Source organism: Haliaeetus albicilla, chromosome 6 (assembly GCF_947461875.1).
Source record: "Haliaeetus albicilla chromosome 6, bHalAlb1.1, whole genome shotgun sequence".
NCBI classification, from domain to species: domain Eukaryota; kingdom Metazoa; phylum Chordata; class Aves; order Accipitriformes; family Accipitridae; genus Haliaeetus; species Haliaeetus albicilla.
In genome coordinates this window covers 31,606,124-31,628,649 of record NC_091488.1, presented here as the reverse complement: position 1 = coordinate 31,628,649, position 22,526 = coordinate 31,606,124, and the positions used below count along the sequence as shown (strand labels likewise).

Here is a 22,526-nt window from a genome sequence, read left to right as displayed (position 1 = left end):
TGTTCATGGAGCACCTCTGCAGCACCCCGCCTGCCGGTTCCTTCTGCTGCCCCATGTCCCTTGGCTTCTGTGTTGTATCGCCTTCTCTGGCAGTGGTTGGCTCAGGCACCTGCTCCCTTTTCCCCCCAGCTTGTGCAGGACTGCAGTGCTTGGCCCTCTTAATTTTAACACACCAAAAGCTTCCTCCAGTGACCTCAGCCTGGTTACTGCTTCCTCTGAACAGCTGGCTGAGAGATGCTCTCCAGCCATGAACAGGCTTGACAGGCCCCTGGCCATGATGCTGAGGTCTCTGTTGCGTGATCCCCAGTGTGCTAGGAGACAAGAAAGTTTGGAGGTTTATTGTTACAGGACTTGTTCTTACAATTGCAAGGGGTGCAATGTCCCTTGGACTTCATGCTTCAAAGAACGAGACTGCACAGCAATTCTTTCCAGTATTACATTGTGGTCGCGTACATGCCCAGACCCACTGCCGTTTTGGGTGTGCAGCCCTCGGGTAGCATATACCCCTGCAAACACCGTGTGTGCCGACTGTTTGCCGGCAGGTTTGAGCACTGGCCAACGGGTGGTGACTGTTCAGAAGGGTCCCCTCTACCGCGTGAGGGGGTCCCACATCACGCTGTGGTGCAAGGTGAGCGGCTACCAGGGCCCGGCGGAGCAGAACTTCCAGTGGTCCATCTACCTGCCCTCGGCCCCTGAGCGGGAGGTGCAGATCGTCAGCACCGTCGACCCCTCCTTCCCCTACGCCATCTACACCCAGCGTGTGCGCAGCCGGGGGATCTACGTGGAGCGGGTGCAGGGGGACGCTGTCCTGCTGCACATCACCGAGCTGCAGGACCGGGACGCCGGGGAGTACGAGTGCCACACGCCCAACACCGATGAGAGGTACTTTGGGAGTTACAGCGCCAAGACGAACCTCTCAGGTGGGTCCTGAAAGAGCCCTGCTCCCTGCCAGGCAGGGGTGCAGACAGGCTTCCACTGCCCTCACCTTTGCAGTGGGGAGGAGTGCTCGTCTCTGGGTCCCTGCCAGAGGGGCAGCTGGGGAAAGGGGTGATTAATAGGACTGGTGGGCACAAATTTTCCTCCTCTTCTCCCCAGTGTGGGATTGCTATCCTACCCCTGGGTGGCCAAGGTAGGGTTGCCCACATGTCCCCTTGCAGGTTGCTCTGGATGTTGCCTTCTAGCCAGGGCAAGGGAAGGGAGAGGAAGCCTCTGCTGTCCCATGGCCCAGCTTTAACTTCAGCTCCTGACGCCGCCATAGCATTTCACAGCTAAGCACTTAGGAGGGCAGGAGTTTTCAGGCTCTGTGCGTTAGCTGTTGGTGTCCTCTTAGGTCAGGGTGTGGGACTTGACCCAAGTGGGATACCCACAGACGGAGGGAGGTAGCAGCCCCTGCAGAGTACTGGGAGAGGAAAGGCAGTGGGGTGGAGAGGCAAAGGGAAAGGCCCTGCTGTGAGCTCACCAAGTCTACGTAGTGGTATGGTACTTCCACTTGGTATTCACCCTTTCCCTCCTTTATCCTGGTGTTGTACCAGCCTGCACTTGGGATTGTGAGGTGCTGGATGTTAATCTCTTTGGGGTTGCCTAATTAATACTACCCGTAGTTTGACTGAAGAGGGTACTGCAGAGAGATTCACTGTGCTTTCTTCCCTGCTGAGGTTTTAACCACTTCACACCTTGGCATAGGCTGATGGAAGCCTTGTCAATCAGCTACAAAAGATATTTCTCCTGTGCTGTCGGATACTATAGGGCTGGCCGCGGTTTTGTAGTGGCTGGCAGGTTGCCCATTGAGGCCAAAAGATGATTTTTCCTATAACCAGCTGCTCTCCGTGTTTCTCCCCTGTGCTCAGTGATTGCAGACACCCTCTCGGCTTCCATGGCCCCCCAGGTCCTCACCCACACTGAAGGGGATGCGGTGGAGCTCACCTGCAAGGTGTCCAAGTCCACTGCCCAGCACACGCATCTCTCTGTTGGCTGGTACCATCTTCAGGAAGCAGGAGACCGCCGCGCCGAGGAGGTCCTCACCCTCTCCAAGGACTTCGTCTTGAGGCCAGGGCCCTCTTACGTGCAGAGGTTTCTGGCGGGGGATGTGCGGCTGAACAAGGTTGGGAACACCACCTACAAGCTCTCCATTGGGGGCGTGGAGCTGTCCGACCGGGGGCAGCTGTACTGCGAGGCAGCCGAGTGGATTGAGGATCCTGATGAGACATGGAAGGACATCTCCCGCAAGCAAACAGGGAGGACGTCACTGGCGGTCATGAGCCAGGGTAAGGCCCTTGCAGACTCACATGTTGGCTCCAACTCTTTCGTGCATTCGAGACTCTATAGCAGCAGCCTTCAGTGGCCTTTGCCTGCCTCCACCGCAGCCCAGGGACCTGCTGGTGGGTCTGGCCGCCTCGGTTGGGCACTGAGGGAGGCAGGCAGGCTCGGGCCCACGGCAGCCCTTGGTTCGGGAGCTGTTGGTACTTATTTCTTGCTTTGGAGGTTCGTGCAGCCGAATCTCCAATGCGGGCAGCGATCGTGTAACCTCATGGGACCATGCCAGGTGTTAGCAGAGAGAGCAGCGTGTGCCCGCAGCAGGCTGGCTCCTTGGCAGCGTTAAGCTCCAGTATGCGGAAAACGCATTGTTAGATTGCCTCGAGGGTCTCGCAGGCTCAGAAACCGAAGTGCGTAAGTCAGCTGCCCATCGCGGTGCCTTGGCCACAGGCACTGAGGGACACAGGGATGTGCTGCGTCTGCTGCACAGCTCTGGTGTCTGCTGGAGGTGGCTTCTCTGTCCATGCTGTCGCAAGCCTGCTGGCCTCCAGAGGAACTGTTGTTGCTGTTTTTTAGGCCATCCCTGTGTCTCCTCCTGGTAGTTTGTATATGGTGGTAATGGGACTGTGGGTCAGACTGTGCCTTGAAGTCTAGCAAAATGTACTATTAGGTATTTAGAAAGAGGAGACTTAGACCTGCTACCATATATGAGATGGATTAAAATAGGAAAGTTTGAAAAACAGCCTCTTGCTAGTGCTGCCCATCCACCCCTGCTCCACTTTGTCCCTGCCAGGCACCTCCTGTTCCCTCTGCCCAGCAGCTTCCCATGGCTTCTGGCATCTGTAAGCTCTGCATTGCCTCACCCAGGGCTGGTGCGAAAATCCCTCTCTCCCCACTGCCCTGGGATGGTTACAGCACTGTGTGTTTGCTACCACTCCTCTGAGCACCCTGCCTGCCATCCCTCCTGCAGCAAGCCTGTTCCTCGCTGTGGTCCCTCACCCTGCTCTTCCTCCTGCTGCGTGTGGGTAGCTGTGCCCAGAGGAAGGGAAAATCTCTCTTTCCCACCAGTAAGTTTCACCTCAAAGGAGCCAAGGCAAGGCTGTGTCTAGTTGATGCTCTTTAACATAGGCAGTAGTATGCAAGAAAATGGGAGCAAGTCTCTCAGAAAAGACGCCCAGGGAGGTGGCGTACCATGTCCCCCATGCCTTGGGGCGGATGGAGGAGGCTGCAGAGCCAAGGTGGTGAGGGGAACTGGTGTCTTGTGGGAGGGTGGTGAGTCAGAGCAGGAAACCAAAGAAACAGATGGGTAAGGACCAAGCACTCTGTTTCTTCTGCTCAGAAATAGAGAAACTTTGTGAGAGTTTAATATTTGCAGTGTGCTAGTTCTTAAGGGTAGAATGGAGGCGATGATGGTAAGAGGATAATGTAGTGGTTGTATTGGAGCTGCTGGTATTGCTGGGGGGAACGGTGGCAGGCATATGAGCCCTCCATCACATCACATCTGCAGGGCTGGGGTCTCCCTCTAGCACCCTGTGAGAGAGCCCAGGCTGTGGGGCTGCGTGCCCCATCGCACTGGGAGCCAGCGACCACTCTGACCATGGCCAGCTGCTCCAGCGGTTTCTATAAACTCTCCAGCAAATATTTGGGAATGCCAAACATATCTGCAGCAGCTGGGATTCTTCTTTGCAAGCTGTTTATAAACCAGTGTTTAAATTCACAGGGTACTCTTCTTTCAATAAATTATTTGAGCCCTTTCAGTGGCAGTCTGGGAGCTGCTCCATTTTACCTCCAAACTACAGCATGTAGTCTTGCCCCTCATTGTTAGACACGGAGGGCACCACAGTGACCCAAGGAGGTGGAGTGGTGTGAGCCAGGCTGCCTGCCCAGGGAGTCGGGGCTCAGCCCTACCTCCTGTTTTTTGGCTGTGCGACTGTTGTGTGGGGTCACGGCACAGGGTTTCGGGGCACCCTGTGGGTCTTTGCCTGCAGCCACTCTCCAGCCAGGCTGATGCCAGGACCCAGGGGGCAGTAGCGGCAGAGGCTTTGAATGCCCTGTGAGGAAGGCAAATCGTATCATAGGACCTAGAGACAGGGTCCTTGCCTCAGGTGTGGCTGACTGCCCAAGAGGGTCTGCCAAGAGGAAGATGACTTTGTGCTCCCCCTGTCGCTACCCTCTTTGCTTGGCACCTGCTGCTAGTTGGTATGGGGGGCAGGACAGGGACTAGGAGACCTCTACCTCCTCTTGCTTCCCTCCGACCTCCCCGTGATGTGACAAGTCTTGACATTTCTGCTTTCTGTAGGAACTAACCCAGAATCTCTCCAACTTGGAGAGCATCTCTTGCCCACATCCTGCAGCAGCCAGTGAGGGCTGCAGCATGCAGGACCAGCAGCATCAGATTCAGACAAGCAGTTTGAGTGCCGGTCCTCCACATACCTTCTCCCACCACAGACAGCAGATTTAAAAACACCACTGAGTGATAAAGCCCCTTTGTGCCCCTTTCTGGTTTACGGGATATATGTTACATGAAGCAGAACAGGAGGTGAGACAGAGCAGCCCCCTGCAAAAGCCTATGCCTCTGGGTTAGGGCAGCCCTCAGTTTGGATGTCTGAGCTGAGTGGGGGGGTGGGGTGGGGGTGGCTGTGACCTGAGGCCGTCCTGGTGGGTGCTCTGCTCTGGGGGGGGGTTAGTTGCTCCTGAAGCAGGGAGGTCAGCTCCTCAGGGCTCTGGTTCTTCCTCCACCTGCGACTGCTGGTTAGGGCCTGGAGCTGGCAACCATCTCCCCATGGGCAAAATTTTCCATCCTGATGACTCTTCTAATGAAAGAAAAGGTTTTGATAGAGAATTCTCTCCTATTTCCCTCTGTATGCCCATTGGTGCTGCCAGGCAGGAGGGAAGCATGGCAGGGCCACCCAGCACCCTGTTTGTTTTTGGTTGCCCACAGGCAGAGACCTCTCCATGGACATCACTGCCACTGAAAGCTCCCTTTCTGAAGGTGATACCTTGCAGCTCAATTGCACGGTGGGAGCCCAGAAGAGCAGCAGCAGGCACTTCCAGGTGCTTTGGCTCCTCAATGGCATGGAAGTGGCCAGGGTTGAACCCCATGGGATATTGATTTGGCAGGAAGAATATGAGGAGAGAGCCAAGCTGGGGCATCTCCAAGCATTCAAGCAAAGCAGCACAGTTTATGTCCTTACCATCTATGAGGTGGGGCTGAAGGACAACGGTACGTACCACTGCTCTGTTTCGGAAGTGAAGACTCCTGGAGACATTCACAGCATCCAAACCAAACTGTCGTCAGGCATCCAAGTCAACGTGAAGCCGATAGGTTAGTAAATCCTGATAGCTGCTCTTCTGGGTAAAGCCTGCAGTGATCCTTGACTAGGGAGCTCTTCAAGTCTGGCCTCATCTTGGCAGGGGCAACATACCTGCTGTTTGCAGCAAGAGCACAAATGTGCCATAGATTTTTAGTAGATAACAATAGGAAAAGCGCTTGCTCTGGCAAACATTAGCATGACAGATGCAGTAGCTGTCAACAAAGTGTAAACCTTTAGCTCAGTCTCTTTGCAAGAAGTTTTGGGCAAATAGGTAGAGTTCTGGGGAGGTTGGGTCCTCCTGTGTTGTTGGTACAGAAAATTATGAGCAATACCTGTTGCTACTCCTGAGGATCACAGGATGACCCAGCAGAACAGGTACTTCTGAATGGGGTGGATCATTGCCATTTCCATCAGGGTGCTCTCCCTGTTTTGGTGGGATGACTTGTGAGAAACCAGTCTAAGAAAGATGTGTAGGAGACTCTTGGGTTCCTTGTCATAGCTAGACAATGACTCTTCTGATATAGCAGGAGCTGCCTGTTGGGACTCTATTTCTTAAGTATTTCTTTATGTATCCATGTCCTAGGAAAGACATTAAAGAAAAAGAAAAAAAAAAACAACAAAACCAAAGCCCTCTCCAAAGTTCTAAGAAAAGGCTGGTTGAAAATTTCAGGGAATTCCTTTCCTTTTCCAATGTCAGGATTTATCTAGTCTCTCCACTTAATGCCACAGTATCTCTGGCTTTCTCTGGGGAGCACAAAAACGTTCCCTCCTACCCAGTAACTGTTGTTTGCAGAGAGCCACATGCACCTGTCCGTGTCCACCAGCACGCCACAGGTCATGGCAGGAGACGCCTTGGTCCTCCTTTGTGAGGTGCAAGGAGCGACCAGCCCTGTGTCCGTGCAGTGGTGGCACCTGCCACCGCAGCACCCGGGTCCCCGGGTGCTGGTGGCCACCATGGAGCGGGATGGCACCCTGAGCCTGGGCGACGCCTACCGGGACAGCGGGACTCGAGGGAGCCTCCGGCTGGAGAAAGCGAGCTCCGGCGCTTTCACCCTGGTGATTCCCAACACGTTGGACGAGGGCGACAGCGGGCGGTACGGGTGCAAAGTGACGGAGTGGTCCCGAGGCCAGAGCTGGACGGAGGAGGGGGAGACAGCAGTGACAGTCAGCTCCATGGGTGAGTTGGGCCACCCCTATTTCTGGGCTTTCAAGCTGGTCATGCTGGAGGCAAGGCTGGAGAAGCGGGTGGACACATGTGGTTAGGACAGAGGTCTGCTGTGCCCCGAGCTCCGCTACTGCTGCAGGGTGACCTGGGGCTGATTGCTTGGCCCTGGAGTGCTTCAGTTTCCTCATTTCTAGCAGGGTGCTTGGGTCGTCCATGAGGTGTTTTGGGAGAGACAAGTGGGACACAACAGCTAAAATGCCCAGAGACCTGAAAGGCAGTGGCTTGCTCAGCAGGTCTGTCTGTCTCCTTAACTTGAAATACGAAATATCTGTCCTAGCAGCATAATTACTTACAGTAGTTAAGCTCAACAAAGGCACTTGATGAGTTGTATGGTGGCCTTTGTCAGAGATACACCCCTGGTGCTGGCATCTGATCACTTCTCCTGCCCTCCTGTCTGAGCGCAGAGCCGCTAACCTCCCTGGCGTGCAATGCCGTTTCTTCTTTTGATTGCTGGAACGGGTGCCTTTATGGAGTGGCAGCTTTTGGCTGTGATTTAGGGTGTTTTTCCTTTCTTATTGCTGGGCCCGGTGCCTGAGAGCACTGGTCGGGCCACAGGAGTTGTTAGGCTTTTGTGGAGGGTGGAAAGAGGCAGCAAACCGGGCAGCAGGATCAGCAGAGTATCCCTGGCTCCCTGCCGCAGGGCAGGATGGGGAGCCTGGAAGAGAGGGTACTCAGGGTTGCCCAGGGGGCTGGGGGTGGGAGAGCGAGAGGCGAGGTAGGAGAGGGCCAGGGACTGTGTGTGGGGCTGGAAGAGCACAGTGCTACTTGGGGGAGAGCAGCGCTGGCCAGAGGAGCGGCAGGACTGCTGGCTGCCCTGGGGCTGTGGTGGCTGCGGCAGCAGGGACGGCCCTACGTGGGAAGGGTGGCGGCAAGATGGCACGGGGCAGGATATCTGTCCCGGCGCCAAGAGCTCTCTCCTCCGGAGCAGGTCTCGGTCTGCACGCCACGCTGACAAGCCGAATTGCCACTGTCAGATATGGGCAGAGTTTTGAACTCGTCTGCCAAGTGAGCGCCAGCTACACCCTCGAGGAGGTGCCGGCGTCCGTGGGGTGGCTCTTCCAGCCCAGCCCACCCACCGGCCACTACCACGAGCTGGTCCGGGTCTTTCCCAGCGGCACTGTGGCCTGGGGAGCAGCACAGCCACGCTTCCAGGGGAAAGCCCAGCTGACAAAGGCTGCCACCTCCTTCAGGCTGCACATCCGCAGTGCCGCGGCTGCCGACGAGGGGACGTACCAGTGTGAGGTGGAGGTCTGGAGGAAGAACACCCTGCCGCTGGGGCGGCCGGCGGCCACCACCAGGTCCAATGCTGTGGGGATAAAGCTGGTGCTGCCAGGTAAGCATTGCCACGGGCGCTTCTTCAGCAGAGATGTCTCCTTCTGCAACTTTAAATCTATCAAACATGACCAGGGGCAACCAGGACCATAGATTATGCCAAGCATATGGGAATCAGCATTGCCACTAGGGTTTTAAGCCTTGTTTCTGGGAAGAAGTAGTCCCCTCCAAGGAGCCCAGTTGAATGCTGGGGGTGTGAGATACCTCCCATGGTGTGGGCTTCTGGGGGGCTGGAGGGCAGTAGAGAGAGGCAGGCCCCCAAAGCTGGTGCTGGGATATGTCTGTGTCCCCCAAGCTTCCCCCAGTGTATTCGAGGTGCATTGAGAAAGGGCCAGGGCTCTCTGCCATGCTGGGAGCCAGCACTGAGCTGCAAGGTGCTGGGGGCCCTGGGTGGAGGTGTCTCCTCCCAGGCACGGCTGGGCTGCGCAGCCAGGGGTCCTGGCCAGGGTTCCCTTTTATGGCCAGCTCTGCAGGCAGGGTCCGTGCTGCCAATGTGCCTGACAGCATCGCCCAGGGAGCCTCGTCCTCTTATGGAAGAGAGATGTTGTAAATACACCACAGCCGCCCAGCCAGCCCACTGTGCGCCTGCTCCCTGCCACCCCTGGCAGCAGCACGGTGTCAGCTTGCCCTGCTCGTGGCTGGGGCTGCTGCAGGAATGGAAGCAGTTGTCCCAGGCAAAACCTCTGAGCCTGTGGAGGCAGGCGTGGGAATACAGGCTATTCTTTTTTCCCTTGTGTCTGTTCTGCCAGCAAAGGAGAGTTCTTGCTCTTTTTGCACGCATTAAGCGCTCCTTCCTCTAATCCTTGGATTTTTGGGATCACAACCCAGCGAACTGAAATCACGCATTTTCCATGTTTTTCACTGCTGGGTTTGCTGTAGTAAGTTGGTACATTTCCTTCCCCGTTTGGGCTCGTTTCCATGCTGCTCCCTCTCCTGCTCTGCTGCTGCTCTTTCCTCGCCCCTGCAGAGCTGGGTGCTGGGGTACTCTGTATTACATCTGAGCTCCAGCCAGCTGGGGGCAAGGGGTCTGCAGGGTGGTACTGAGGCTAGGGGTGACAACAGACAGCGTCTATGAGTAGTAGTACGTTAGTAGCGTAAATGGCATTAAGGCGAACAGGTATAACCGTAGAGCGCCTGCACAGAGGAGATGGTAGCAGTGAGATATTACGACATTTGGCTCCAAATGTATTGCAGCCGTTACTGGATACTGCGGTGCTGTAAAGGTGGTGGGAATTGGGAGGGGATGATGTGGAATGGGAGGCGGCTGCTGGCTCTAGTGCCGTCTTTCTCAGAAAGGCAGCATGAGCCAGTGAAGGATATTTGGGAAGGTAGAGAAGTAAGTTTGGAAAGGAAGCCGGCTCTAACGGCAATGGGATGAGGTGAAGCTGTAGAAAATAAAGCTGCAGATCATGAAAATTGCCAACCTGTTTCTTCATATACAAAATCTTATGGTTGGAGATCGCAGAGAGACTGGAGCTCTTGACTTTTGCTTCAGCACTTTGTTTACCACTCAGTGTCAGTCGGTGCTTAAGGAGTTTAAATGCCGCTGTGGATCTGGCCTGTAGCTTCAGACGGGAGGGACATGCGTGAAAGATCATAACAAGAAGGGAAGGAGGACAGGTCTTTTCCATTTCTGACTTCTTACATAGTTCAGCATCTGGCTCTTGGTGGGGTCCCATAATTAGTGCCCTTGGCAGGCAAATGCTGCCCAACCCTAGCAGGGATGCTCCCATCAGCCTCTCAGCGCAGCTGCCCGCAGTGGCTTCCCCCAGCTCCGGAGCGAACCACGGGGGGCTTTGCACTAGCAGCCGCTCTGGCTGGCCCGCACGGGTCGCTGCAGCGGCCGTGCCCTTCCGTGTGCTCTGCTGCTCCTAGGCTGGGCAGAAAGCGCAGCGTCAGCAGGCAGGGCTCGCAGCGAGACGGGCAGCGAGAGGCTTGGCTTGGTTAATTAAATGGAAAATGAAAGGGAAAACAGCACCGTGTCTTTCTGTGCCAAAGGAAAAGGCAGGCAGCTGCTCTGCCCTTTTTGGTAATTGGTCTTTAGCGGTAGTGAGAAGAGACCTGGAGCTGAAACAAAAAGGGGCTTTGCAGCAAGTGCTCTGCTTCCTCTCGGGGTGATCTTCTCTGAGAGTGTAGCAGCAATTTTTTCTCATCAAAATCAAGTGCTCACAGCAGTGGTTTCAGTGGCTCCTCTCTGAGCTCTAGTAGCTTTTGCTTCTCTCGAGTATTTTCAGGCTGGGCCGTACTCAAGCAAGGGGCCTCCTGCCTGTGCTGGCAGCCTCTCTGGGTTTGGGGAAAGGTCCTGGGGTTTACCTGCCTGCCCCTGACCACAGCAGCACTGCCAGGAGGAGCTCACCTGGAGAGATGCACGTTTTGGTCCAGCATGGCCCCACAGCTGACTTTCCTAAAGTTCCTTTTTGCTGGGAGAGGTGGCAGAACTGCTTGCGATGAGCGGCAGGGCTGCTCTGCCGGTATGCTCTCCTTGGCAGCTGCAGCTGGTGAAGGCACATCCTTGTGTCTGACACGGGAAGGCTGTCCCCGATGTCCACCGCTTTCCCTGGTCCTGCCTACTCCTCTCCTGTGGCCTTTGAAGTGGGAGCAGTCTCCAGTTGAAATACGTGGGAGTATTTTTTTCTTTCCCTTTGTCAGAGTTCACTTCTGGGTCCCCGAATAAAGCTCCTGAACTTCAGCAGGCTTGCTGAGTGATACTCCTCTGTACTGAACAGCTGAAGTTAAGAACCAAGTGTCTTATTTTTTGCAGTGTGATCAGTTCACCTGTTACAGAAACTCAGGATGGTTGAGGTTGGCAGGGACCTCTGGAGGTCATCTGGTCCAAGCCCCCTTCTCAAGCAGGGCCACCTAGAGCAGGTTGCTCAGGACCATCTCATCTCCAGACAGCTTTTGACTATCTACGGTGTCCCTCCCTGAAGATTTGTGCTTCCTTAGAGCTGGCTCTGGACTGGGTGTGCTTTTAAGTACTGAAGTTGGAGGACATCAGCTTGCATCTGTTTCCTAAGTGCACTCAAGTCTGCTTGATCTCTCTGTATGTGGATCTGATTAATTGCACAGCTTCCTAATTAGGGTGATTGCTTTCCTGTTTCTTCTGCTTCTTGCCCTTACCTGTTTCTTCAGAGCAGCAAAGGTGCACTGTGAAATGCCGGACAGGACTTTGTTGATCCCTTGGGAGTGGTCACCTCCCAGACTTCCCAGTGAATGTCGCTGCTGAAATCCTCACCACTGAGGTGAGGCAGTAAGCAGATACTGGGACTTGTGCAAGTCCCACTGTGGAGGAAACTGTCAACCTTTTGGTGACAATGTGTCTGTCTGCAGTGTAGAGAGAAGGGGGAGGAAGGACAACAGGGTCTGAAGAGAGAAGAGCAGCATAAGTGGACATGAGCAGAGAGGTTTTGTTGGCAAATTTGAGATGGGGGCAGAGGCCCATGTGCAGGGGTGTCAAGAGCCATCAGTTGGGATATTTTGCATTGACTGGCCTCAAGAGAGGCAGTGATGGCCTCTGAAGTGGATTGCTTGAGTTTTTCAAGAAGAAACGCTTGAAGGAAGAGAAAATGCGTGGGCTTTCTCTTGTGGTGTCCCTCTTCCCCATCAGCCCCTGTGGGAGAAGCTGCAGTTGCCTCCTGCTCCATAGGCCCTCTCCACAACTTGCTGCCATGGCATCCCTCGGGGAGGCGTTGCGGAGGAGAGAGCGCCCTGCTAAGCCTGCGGCCGAGGGCAGGGATGCTCTGCAGGGGCATCTCAGTGTGTCCTCTGCAGCCCGTCCCCGAACCAGCACCCAGGGGTTGAGCCGAAGGGAGCTCGGCTGCGCCCAGCCTCCACGGCACAGGGCGTCCTGCTGCTCAGCTCGTACGGAAGGAACATGCTGAGAATGGAAGCTCAGTCTGCAGTCGCTAAAAAGCCTGATGGTGTCTCATGCTGAGTAATATCTGTCTACCCACGGGTAGATAGCCGTGGGTACTCCTTCACGTGACTGCTGACCCCGTCTGACAGAGGTGGTGTCTCGGCATGGAGGGGAGGGCCAAGAGCAAATGCCGGTCATTGGAGGCCCTTCAAAGAGACCGCTTTGCAGCCTTTCCACTGCTGGAGGAGAAGGAAAGGCACCAGCAGCAGGTGAGGTGCAGGGGGAAGGGGGCCCCTCAAACCAGCAGCAGCACAGGCACATCGGGAGCAACTGAGTACCCTGCAGGGGGGCAGAGCTGCAGGCAGCACTGCGGCTCTCCTCTCCTGAACTGCTCAGTGCTAAATTGAGCAATTGCTAGGTATAATCAAAGCGGATGTTCAAGACTGTGTTATGTGGTTTCCGATTAATAGCCACAGCAAACACCGGAGATGGTGACTGTTAGTGAAACCCATGCAGGCTCTGTAGCCTCTCTGAGATAAGACACTTGTTCACAGTCTCCAAAGCCGCAGGCTGGTTCTATCGCTTATGTGTGAGCCTGCAGATAAAAGCAGTGGTAGACGGACATATTTGCTTCAGACAGAGGCTTTGCCTCCAAGCTCTAACACAGCGGCTGCCTCCATCCCATGGTCCCCCAGGTGCCTCCTCTGCTGCTCCTCTGCCCAGTAGCACCCAGTGATTCCCCACCACAGTTCAAATAAGGGTGTGTGGATTTTCTCATTCCCTCCTTCCCCCACCCCCCTGCTCCAGCATCCCCTAATGGGTCTTCGTCCCTTGAGCACCCTCTTCCTCCCTCCTTTTTCTGCAGGTCTCTCAGTCCAGCCTTATTCCTGTCCTTGCCAGCATCCCTGTATGGGCAGCTGCAGCCAGCATGATTATTTTGTTTCTCCATTTAGAAAGCAAGCTTCGTGTAGCTATGAAAGAAAGCTCTGTGGAGACTGTCAGCGGTGCCAACACAGCCATTGAGTGCAGGATCATGTTTGCCCAGAACAATTCTCAGTTTGCCATTACCTGGTACCTCCTACCTCCTCCTCTGGCAGATGCACCCCCCCTGCAAATCCTAAGGGCCGACTACAGCAGCATACTGGAATATGGGGCTGAGTTCAGCTCTCCTGCACAAAAATCCCGGTTCCTGAGCCAGAGGGTGTCCAGCAATGTTTTCTGGCTGCGGATACTCTCTGCAAACCCTGGGGACCAGGGCAGGTACTACTGTGTAGTAGAGGAATGGCTCTGGCTGGTGGATGGCTGGTACAAACTCGGAGAGGGAGCATCGGGAAGCACCATGCTGGAGTTCAAGCTCCCAGGTAAGCAGGTGGTTCTCTCTCATATAGGTGCTGCTGGAGAAGGTCGGATCAACTTATGATGGGGCCCCTGCCAGACCTCTCCTAAGCTAGCAGGGCTTAGGAGAAGCAGTGGCTCCTGCATTGGATCTGAGACTTAGGGATGCAGGAGGTGTCAGTGCTTCTCAAAGGGAAATAGGGAATTAGGAGGATTTACCACATCCTCCCAAACCAACCAAGCTGGTATTTTTGCCACTGGCAGATGATGTCTAATGCTTCATAACAAAGCAAATCGTGGCATTTTCTTTTCACTCCATCACATGGTGCGCTTGGTTGGTTGTACAGTGCTGTGAATAGAGAGGAAGCCATTTCGTGGTACTCCTGAGCATCCTGAAGCAAAATACTCTTTTCCTTACCCTGCAGCACGTTGCTGCTGAGAACAAGGCTGAAGGCTCAGCTGCTCCCGCCCTGGGCACTGCACCGCTGGGGTGCACAGTGGGTCTCCCTGGCCCAGTTCTTCCCTCTCTCAGCCTCACTTGGCTTATGGGTTGCAGCCCTAAATAAAGTGGATCAGAGAATTCCAGCTTCCTAAATAGCTTTTGGTCCAAAGGATGCCTTATCACTTGCTTGGAGGGGGTGGGAAGTACTACAGCAGAGGGTTGTGAACAAGGGGCAGAGATGATGGGAAGGAAGGACCACCCCAGAGCATAGGGTCCTGTGGGTGTCCTGCAGAGGCTCTTGCAAGAGCCTATCTCAATCCCCCCCACTTTGCTCCAGAAGATTTCTGTCAGCCTGTGGGCACAGGCAGGAGCATTTCTATGGCAGTGCAATGCTGCAACGTGTCTTTCTGCTTGCATCCTACCCCCCAGGGCGTGAACTGCAGCTGGAGAAAACCAACCACAGCGTCTCAGCGAGGGAGGGTGAGGAGGTGACGCTGCACTGCCTGCTGCAAGGTGCCCACCTGCCCACCACCCACCTCTCGGCCACCTGGTTTCGGGGAGAGGAAAGCAGACACGTCAGGCCCCTGCTCACCCTCCGCCATGACGGTGCCATCGAGTACCCCATGGAGAGCCTGGCGAGGAGGCTGCACCTCCGCCGCCCCACCACTGGCGACTTCAGCCTGACGCTGCGCAGCGTGGAGGAGAGCGATGCAGGGGTCTATCACTGCCAGGTGCAGGAGTGGCAGCAGCAGAGCAAGGGGACGGAGTGGGCTCTGCAAGCCTTGGCGCGCTCAGGGTACACCCGGCTCACTACCACCCCGCCAGGTAATGCCGCTGGGTGCGAGGGGCAGCTCACCCCACACCAGTTCCCCCTTAGCCATACTGGGATGGGGGGGAGGATAACGGCAGCTCTCTGCTGGCAATGCTGGCTGCAATGGCAAGAATGCAGAGAGGCCGGGAGGACTTGCTAAGGGATTGCAGAAGGGGTCAGTGCAGGGGAGATCACCAGAGCTGTGTTGGGAGCCATGGGAGGGAGGAGAGCCCTTCGAGGGACACATGCTATGGACCTGGCGGGGGGAGGCAATGAGATCCTGTTCCCAGTCCCCTTGATCTGCCAGTGGCTGAAACCGGGTGCTTGGCATTGTAAATGCCAGGGGTGGTGGTCAGATGAGATACCAAGAGCTCTGACTGTGAGACATGTGGCCCAGAGGGTACCACCGACTGCACTTGTGTCTGCAGTGCTTTGTGGCTTGTGGGGTCTCTGTGGGACCATGGGCAGAAACCTCTGCTCTCGGTCATGCCATTGGGGCCAGAATGCTAACTGTTTTGGGGAAAAAATTCTTGGTGTGATTTTTCTGGCAAGTCTGTCTCCAGCAAGGTCTCTAAAAAACAGCCTCTGTCCTCTTGGGGGGAGTTGGGGTGCATGCTGGGTGCAAAGATAGAGCTGGATTCTTGTGGTTTAACCCCAGCCGGCAACTAAGCCCCATGCAGCCGCTCACTCACCTCTCTCCCAGTGGAATGGGGGAGAGAATCAGGGGGGTAAAACTCAGAAAACTTGTGGTCTGAGATAAAGTCAGTTTAATAGGTAAAGCAAAAGCCGCGCACACAAGCAAAGCAAAAGAAGGAATTCATTCAGCACGTCCCATGGGCAGGCAGGTGTTCAGCCATCTCCAGGAAAGCAGGGCTCCATCACGCGTAACGGTGACTTGGGAAGACAAACCGTCATAAGTCCGAATGTCCCCCCCTTCCTTCTTCCCCCAGCTTTATATGATGAGCATGATGTCACATGGTCTGGAATGTCCCTTTGGTCAGTCGGGGTCAGCTGTCCTGGCTGTGTCCCCTCCCAACTCCTTGTGCCCCCCCCAGCCTCCTCGCTGGTGGGGTGGGGGGAGAGGCAGAGAAGGCCTTGGCTCTGGGTAAGCACGGCTCAGCAGTAACAAAAACATCTTGGCATTATCAACGCTGTTTTCAACACAAATCCAAAACATAGCCCCATACTAGCTGCTATGAAGAGAATTAACTCTATCCTAGCCAAAACCAACACAATTCTGCATACAGAATTTTAAATAAAAGCAAGGGTTTCAGTCAGGCACACACAGTGTGTTTAGTGAGGTAACAAGCAGGAAAAAAATGCTCTCTTCTTGTCTCTTTGGGGAAATAGGAGGCTTGGATGATCCATGTGGAGTTAAAAATATGAACTGTGAAATCGTTCATGTTGCACTTAGCCAAGAGGATCCTGCAGTTCTTCTCATGCCTTCAGCCCTGGAGTTGCCGTGCCCGAAGCCAGCCTGGGTGCCAATGTGCAGTTATAGCTTCTGCAGGAATTACCAATGCTGACCGATGGAGAAGAGCTCAGGGCACACTGTAGAGCCCTCCCTTGTGCCTGCTGCTGTCACAGGCAAGCATGGAGCCTGCTTGCATGACTTTGCACCTACAGCAGAGCTAATCTGGATTTAATTGCACAGGGAGGCACTGACAGTGCTTCATTCCCCTGCTGTTATGCTCCTGCTGTTGTCCATCATGGCTCCCTCTAGCACTCAGAATTCTCCTTCATCAGCTCCCCCTGTCTCTTGCTACCCATTACTGGTGGAGTAACCATTACTAGAATTGCTCAGTAACTGCTAGAAAATTGTCCTTCAATTTTTGTATAAGTGTTTTTGCCAAGTGGTTTTCATGGTTTTCACAAAATCTAAGAGATTATCTGGGTGGTTTTGGGTTTGGGTGGGTTTTTTTTGTGCTTGTATGTTTCTGTAATGACGCAGGTATCTCAGAATGCCTCTCTGGCTCACGAATTTCAACGTTTTGGAGTTTTCCAAGGGGTAATGACACAGCCATGTGCGAGTGTTCCCATAACCAGGAGTAACTTGAGCTCTAATCGCTGATGCTGCCTTTTAGGATACCTCCCTAGTACTATAGAGGCATTCATGTAGTGGAGACTTCTCCCTGTCTTCCAATGGGAGAGTAAATGTTGCTTCTACCTATGCAGATGGGGTGCAGAGCTTCAGAGGTAGAGAGGTGAAAGCTAGTTTCACAGCCAGGAGTAGCCCCCAGGTTGGTTCAACCCTTACCCACCAGGCTGTGTGGGTTCCCCACGGACAGCTTCAAATCAGCAGACCTGCATGCTCAGCATGGCTCTGCAGAGCAAGCGTAAAACATCTGCACGTGGGTCTTCGGTAAAGAGGAGAATTGAGGAACACCACTTTAAGGTGGATAAAACAGACCCAAAGGAGTTGGCATGACCCTTCATGGTAGGCCAGGTGCATCTGAGGTCAGTCTGTGGTGTTGAAGCTACATGTCAATGAGGAGATTTTGATGGCCAGGATTAATGGGTGGCTGTAAGGAGCCCAGGACAAAAATGGAGAGGCTGCAAATGAGAGCTTTTCAGCTAGCATGGGACTTATCAAACATGGTTTTGTGAAGTACCCAGAGGGTACACCAGCAGTACAGGCAGCCCCCACCTCAACTCGGGAGCTATTCTGCCAGAGCTGCCAGGGATGGGGCTCACAGCTGCCTGCAGCTGAGCATGGCTGAAATTTGATAGCAGAGCTGCAGAAGCAAGGAGGGGCAGGCATCTGGGGAAGACAGGGACCTCCTTGATCTGGTTTCCTTTGCTTTCCTCTTGTCCCTCCTTGTCAGTGGTGCAGCCTCTGGCAGACCTCCACCTCACCTCACTGTCACTGGCATTGGGCAGGGACCCAGGGGGTGAAGGGTATGTGGTTTTTCCTTACTGAGCCCAGTCCGGAATGGGTTAGCTGAAGAGCCATGCTGTTTCTGTTGGGATGTTTCAGCTGAACGACTTGGGGCCCTATCTGACCTCCAAAACCAAGAAATTGAGGCAAATTACCTGGTTTCCCCTTCTCCTCAGGTAGCCTGTATGAATTCTTAAAAATTCATGGTAACTGTTGAAGATCGAGAGAAAAGTGGTAAAAAGATAACCTGTAGAAACAGTAGGAGAGAGAAACTCAAACTAGCTTGGGGCCTCACTTTTTTTTTTTTCTCATTTTTTTTCTTTTACTCCAGAGTCAACTGTTTTGTCTAGGATCTGCTCATCCCCACCGCTGCTGAACTTCATCCTCTACTTACCGCTGGTTCTGATCCTTCTCCTGGCCCTTGTTGTCTTCTGCTTGTACTTCAAATTCAGAAAAAGCAAGAAGGGCAACGTCACAGGAGACCAGCTGATGGAACTGCAGGGAGCTGGAGGCGTTAAGAAAACTTAGCTGGTCTATAATGGCAGATGTAACTTGAAGGAGTAGAGCTGGACACCTGAGGAGGACTGAGTACTTGGAAAGGTGCTTTTTATTGTTTTGTAGTAGCTCTTGCAATGAATCCTTAAAATTGCGTGTTTACTTGCAGTGGAATGAAGTGGCTTTGAATTACTAAGCAAATAGTTTTTTCATTACAGGTGTTCCTGTCTTTTATGTTAGGTGCCCACCTATTTCACACTCTGGTCATTGTGGTATATTTGAGGTCCTTGCAGTAGTATGTGTCTTCCACTGTGGATGGAAGTGGTGTTACTCTCTACAGGTATAAGGGGAAAAAACCAGCTCTCTTTGCACTGCGACACAAAGGTATCAAATTGCTACTCATTTTAGGTGACTTGAAAAAAATCTGTGTGGTGTGCAGGCCAAAAAAAAGGGGCAGAGCTGGAAACAGAGTATTGGTGTCCAATTTAAGGCATTGCACTTGCCTTTGTCCACCCTTTGCTGGACAAGCTCTCAGACACTGCTGTCCCCTCATTCTGGGAGCACCTGTGCCCAAAATGCATCTTCTCTGAAAGGAAAAGGATCACAAAACCTGTCACAGGAACATGAGGACTGAGCAAGGCTGGCTGGGGCTGAAGAAGGTCCACAGCAGGGGTACCATAGCCGTCCACAAAAACTGAATCCTGTTGACCCAGTAAGGGACTTGCACAGAGTCTTGGAGCCCAGAAGGAAGAAGCAGACACCAAGCCATCTTGGAGATGAGTGTACAAAGACTTTCCAGCTCCTTCCTTTGCTGGGACTGCTGTAGAAGACGGCATCCAGCCCCTCATGCCGAAGCTGCATGGCTAGGACCTGGTATTAGACACCTCCCGATTGTACCATGTAATAAAAAAGCCATGCGTGCGCTTGCAGGGCAGCTCCTCTATGCTCTGGAATCCAGCTCAGGCTCACCGTTTCAAGGCTGAGGAGCTCTGCTACCTGAAGGCTGGCTGGCTGATGCATTAGAGGAAAGGAGATTTCGATCCCATCCCTGTAAGTCAAGGGATATTCAAGCCCTAATTGTGCAAAGTGGGATGTGGTCCCAGCAAGTTGTAAGGTCAGGTGTCAGGGTGACGATCAAAGCGGTGTCCTCGGATAAAAGCAGCTGTGTGGAAATCATGGCAGACATTTATGAACTTGCTTCCTTTGACTGGGGGGAGGGTTGGAGACACCACAGCCCCTCTAGATGAACTGTTCAAGTCCTTCACTTTCCTTACAATTAGAAAAGCTGCCTGCCCTGTATCCCGAGGAACTAGGAGGTGCTTCCTTCCCTTTCTCCTTGAAAAAACACTTTTTGCATAATTTTGAAGACTACTGCTCTTGTTTCCCTGCTCAGCCTCCTCTGTCTGCACTGGCTGGCTCCAGTTTGCTCAGCCTTTCCCTGTGGGTTATGTTTCCCGGACCTCGTGCAGCTTTTCTCTTTGTTGCCCTGACCCCAGCTGTCTCTCCTGTGGCATGAGTGCTCAGAGCTGCATGTGGGGCTCTCTGCAGAGGTTTCCTCCCCGCTTTGTGGGTTATGTCCCGTTTACACATCCCAGTAGGATGTTTGATTTTCTGTGTGCGTGTGACAATGTGGCACTGTTTGCGCTTGGCTCGCAGTTGGCAGGCTCCTCTCCTGCAGATTCACTGTCTAGCAAGTTGTTTCTCCACTGTGTGTTCAGGCTGTTGACTTTTCCTATCTAACTGAAGCACTGTTTGCATGGGCCTGTTGAACAGCTTTCTGCACCAGTTTGCAAAAGATCCTGCTGTCTGTTTGTCTTAGTCCTGTCTTGGTAATGGTTTAATTCATGGACCAGTTTCAGTCTGTTTTGACAGAGAAGCAGATGCTCCCAGGACATTAAACTCCTACATGTTTCGTGGAGAGTGGTAGCCGGATGAAGGAGAGGAGGCAGGCGAGCTGTCCCACCAAGGGAAGGCTGCAGTGGGAGTTGCCTGACAGTCAGCCCTGAGCCAGCCATACACTGGCTGCCTAGCATCCAGCTCGTAATTAGGGGACACAGAAAGGAGATGTCGGTGTGTTAGGGCGTGAGAAAGGAAAGAAGGAACCATTTTTGACCATAAACTAGTAACAATTGATCTCTGCATGTAGTTTATCTACCAATTTTGTGCTGTCCTCCTGTGTTTTTGTTTGGATTGTTTCCTTAGCTTCCCATAGGACTACTTCTTGCAGGGAAGATTAGGTAGGTCTGACATGCTCTGTTTTTGTTCAGAACAAACCAAAAAAAAGTTTATTTTCTTTTTTTCTTGCATTCTTCTAGGTGCTTGTAATTACTATGTCCCTGCATCTCCTTGAGTATTGCAGTTAAGAAGATGCAGGTGTTCAGTTTCCCCTTCTTTTTAAAAATAATTTTGCCCTTTTCTTGTCACTTGGTTTCTCGCACTCCTCAGGTGTTACCACAGCAAACCACTAACAGATGGCCTGACAGCCCATTCTTTACGTGTCTTAGGATGAACCTCATCAAGACCAGCCTTCTGCTCAAAAATCAAACTTATTTAGATTGCTACTCATTAGCAGACTGCTGGGGTGGTGGCGTGGGACAGCCCCTACCCTGCTGCCACAGTCATGTGTGCGGGTCAGTCTCCGTAAGCTGTGCAGGCTCTGTGAGTGACCTGGTTGGGTTTGGTGCATCCCCCAAGCCCGTGCTGGCCCCTTGCTCGGCCACCTCAGCACTGCGTTGCAAGTCTGTGGAGGCATCTTTGCTGCTATCTGATCTTCATGTAAAAAACTGCAGACTCTACTGCAACACGAGATTTTTGTGTCTGGTGGACTGGGGGAAGAAAGTGGGCAGAGAGAGGGAGGTCTCCCCATCAACAGCGTGCTTTCTTCTTCTGTCCCCTTTTCGCTCAGTTAACCAGAGGCCTATGGAAGTAGCAGCTTTCTATTCACACAGGTTTAGAGGTTTTAATATAAGTTTGCAAAGCATGCCTAGGGCCTTGATAAAAGGGTCTGCAAGAAAAATGTGTGGTTTTGCAGTGGCGGGGGTTTTTCCTCTTTATTTTTTTTCTGGCTTTGGTGGGTCACTGCCAAACCTTTCGGCTATATGTTTTAAGATGTATTTTTTTCTGTGAGTGAACTTAGAAAGAGTTGTAACTTATCACAGCAAAAGCTCCAAACCAGTCCTATTTTTAAAGAGAACATTTCACTCAGCTGAGGTAAATGTATGAGAGGGAGAGAGACGTGTGTGTGTGGTGGGTCAGGGGATGGTGTTGATTTTGCTGTTGGGGCTCTTGGCCACCTTCACCCACCCCTGTTGCCACCTTTTTTTCCAAGTCCAGCCTCTGATGTAAATTAGAACAGCTGATAAAATATATATTTAGCTGTTACAGCCCTGTGGGGGAAAACAGTGCAATAGCGCAGACCCTGCAGCACAGCAGTGCCCCTGTTGCACCCCGTCCCCCAGATACACCCTTGCCCAGGGAATGTCCTGGGTGAGGGCACCATGCGGTGGGAAGGTCCAGGGTCCTGTCATAGGTTTTAAAGCAGTTTGAAGGGGCTACAGGGCAATGCAGAGCTGCCTCCAAGAAGAATTAATCCACTGGGAAGCGGTTGAATGGGGCTATAGAAACACGAGAGCTGTGTTGTGCTCTTGTGTTTCTATAGGAAGGTATGGAAACTATAAGGCGAGGGGAGAGCAGCGCTGCCTCCCAGGCAAGCCGGCACAACCTTGCAGCTTGGCAGACCCTCACTGTTCAGAAGATGGATGATGCGAGGACAGGACGGGTGGGAATATAACCCCCGTGTTGTGTTGCCTTCCTGGAAAGCTTTTATGGCACCTGCCTCTGGGCAGGAGCAAAGCCAGTGCTCAGTGACCGCTGGGGCAGCTCGCCCAACACACAGTGGGACAAAGGATCACACCAGTGACTCTCTCACCTGAAGATGGGTGTACTGAGGACCTTTTGCTGCAAGGCTCCTCTATCCTGCGAGGTGGGAGGGTGGGTGATGCGTTAGTTGCTGTGGAGGAGCGGTGGGAAGTGGCTTGCAAGCAAGGAGGTACTTTGCATCCTCTGGCAGCCGATGGCTCAGGGTTTCCTGGCCTGCCCCGCTGCCTGGGAGCAGAGGGCACAGCAGCAGCGTGCTGTCCTGTACTGCCAGGGCAAGGTTGTTGAGTAAGGTTGCCAAACTTTCAAGAAATGCTTCCAAACAAATGACTTGGATTTCTCCTGGGATGTCCCCTCTCAAGCAGCATCTCTTCATTCCTCCCTATTAAGTTGGTTTTGAAATTTGACATTCAGTTTTCTTCCTGTGATACAATATTTAAAAACTGGAAATAAAAGATGCAGTTTTGACATGTGCTTTGGTCTCACGTGGTGCTATTTTGCATTCCAGCTGGTTCCCACAGCCCCTGCTTGTTTTGCGTGTCCTTCGGCCTTGGGCTTTGGCACCTAAGACAAAGCAGAACCTCTCCTAGGACTCTAAACCTTCCTTAACACCAAGAAACTGCTGCATCATATCTGCCTACTGCTGTTTTTTTGGTCCTTCTCCTCCAATCCTCTGCCTCCTCCCTCTTTTCTTCCAGCAGATATTATG

At 53.2% G+C, this 22,526-nt stretch overlaps 1 protein-coding gene across 1 annotated transcript; it reads left to right on the top strand.

Annotated features, from left to right (window-relative positions):
- Positions 1-247: 247 nt before the first annotated feature.
- On the top strand, positions 248-22,291 carry CD101 (CD101 molecule). Its single transcript, XM_069784732.1, has 8 exons — positions 248-920; positions 1,848-2,264; positions 5,195-5,578; positions 6,361-6,744; positions 7,721-8,125; positions 12,934-13,341; positions 14,187-14,582; positions 17,778-22,291. Exons 1-8 carry the CDS (start codon positions 248-250, stop codon positions 17,972-17,974), a joined length of 3,264 nt encoding a protein of 1,087 aa, XP_069640833.1. The 3' UTR covers positions 17,975-22,291.
- Positions 22,292-22,526: the final 235 nt, after the last annotated feature.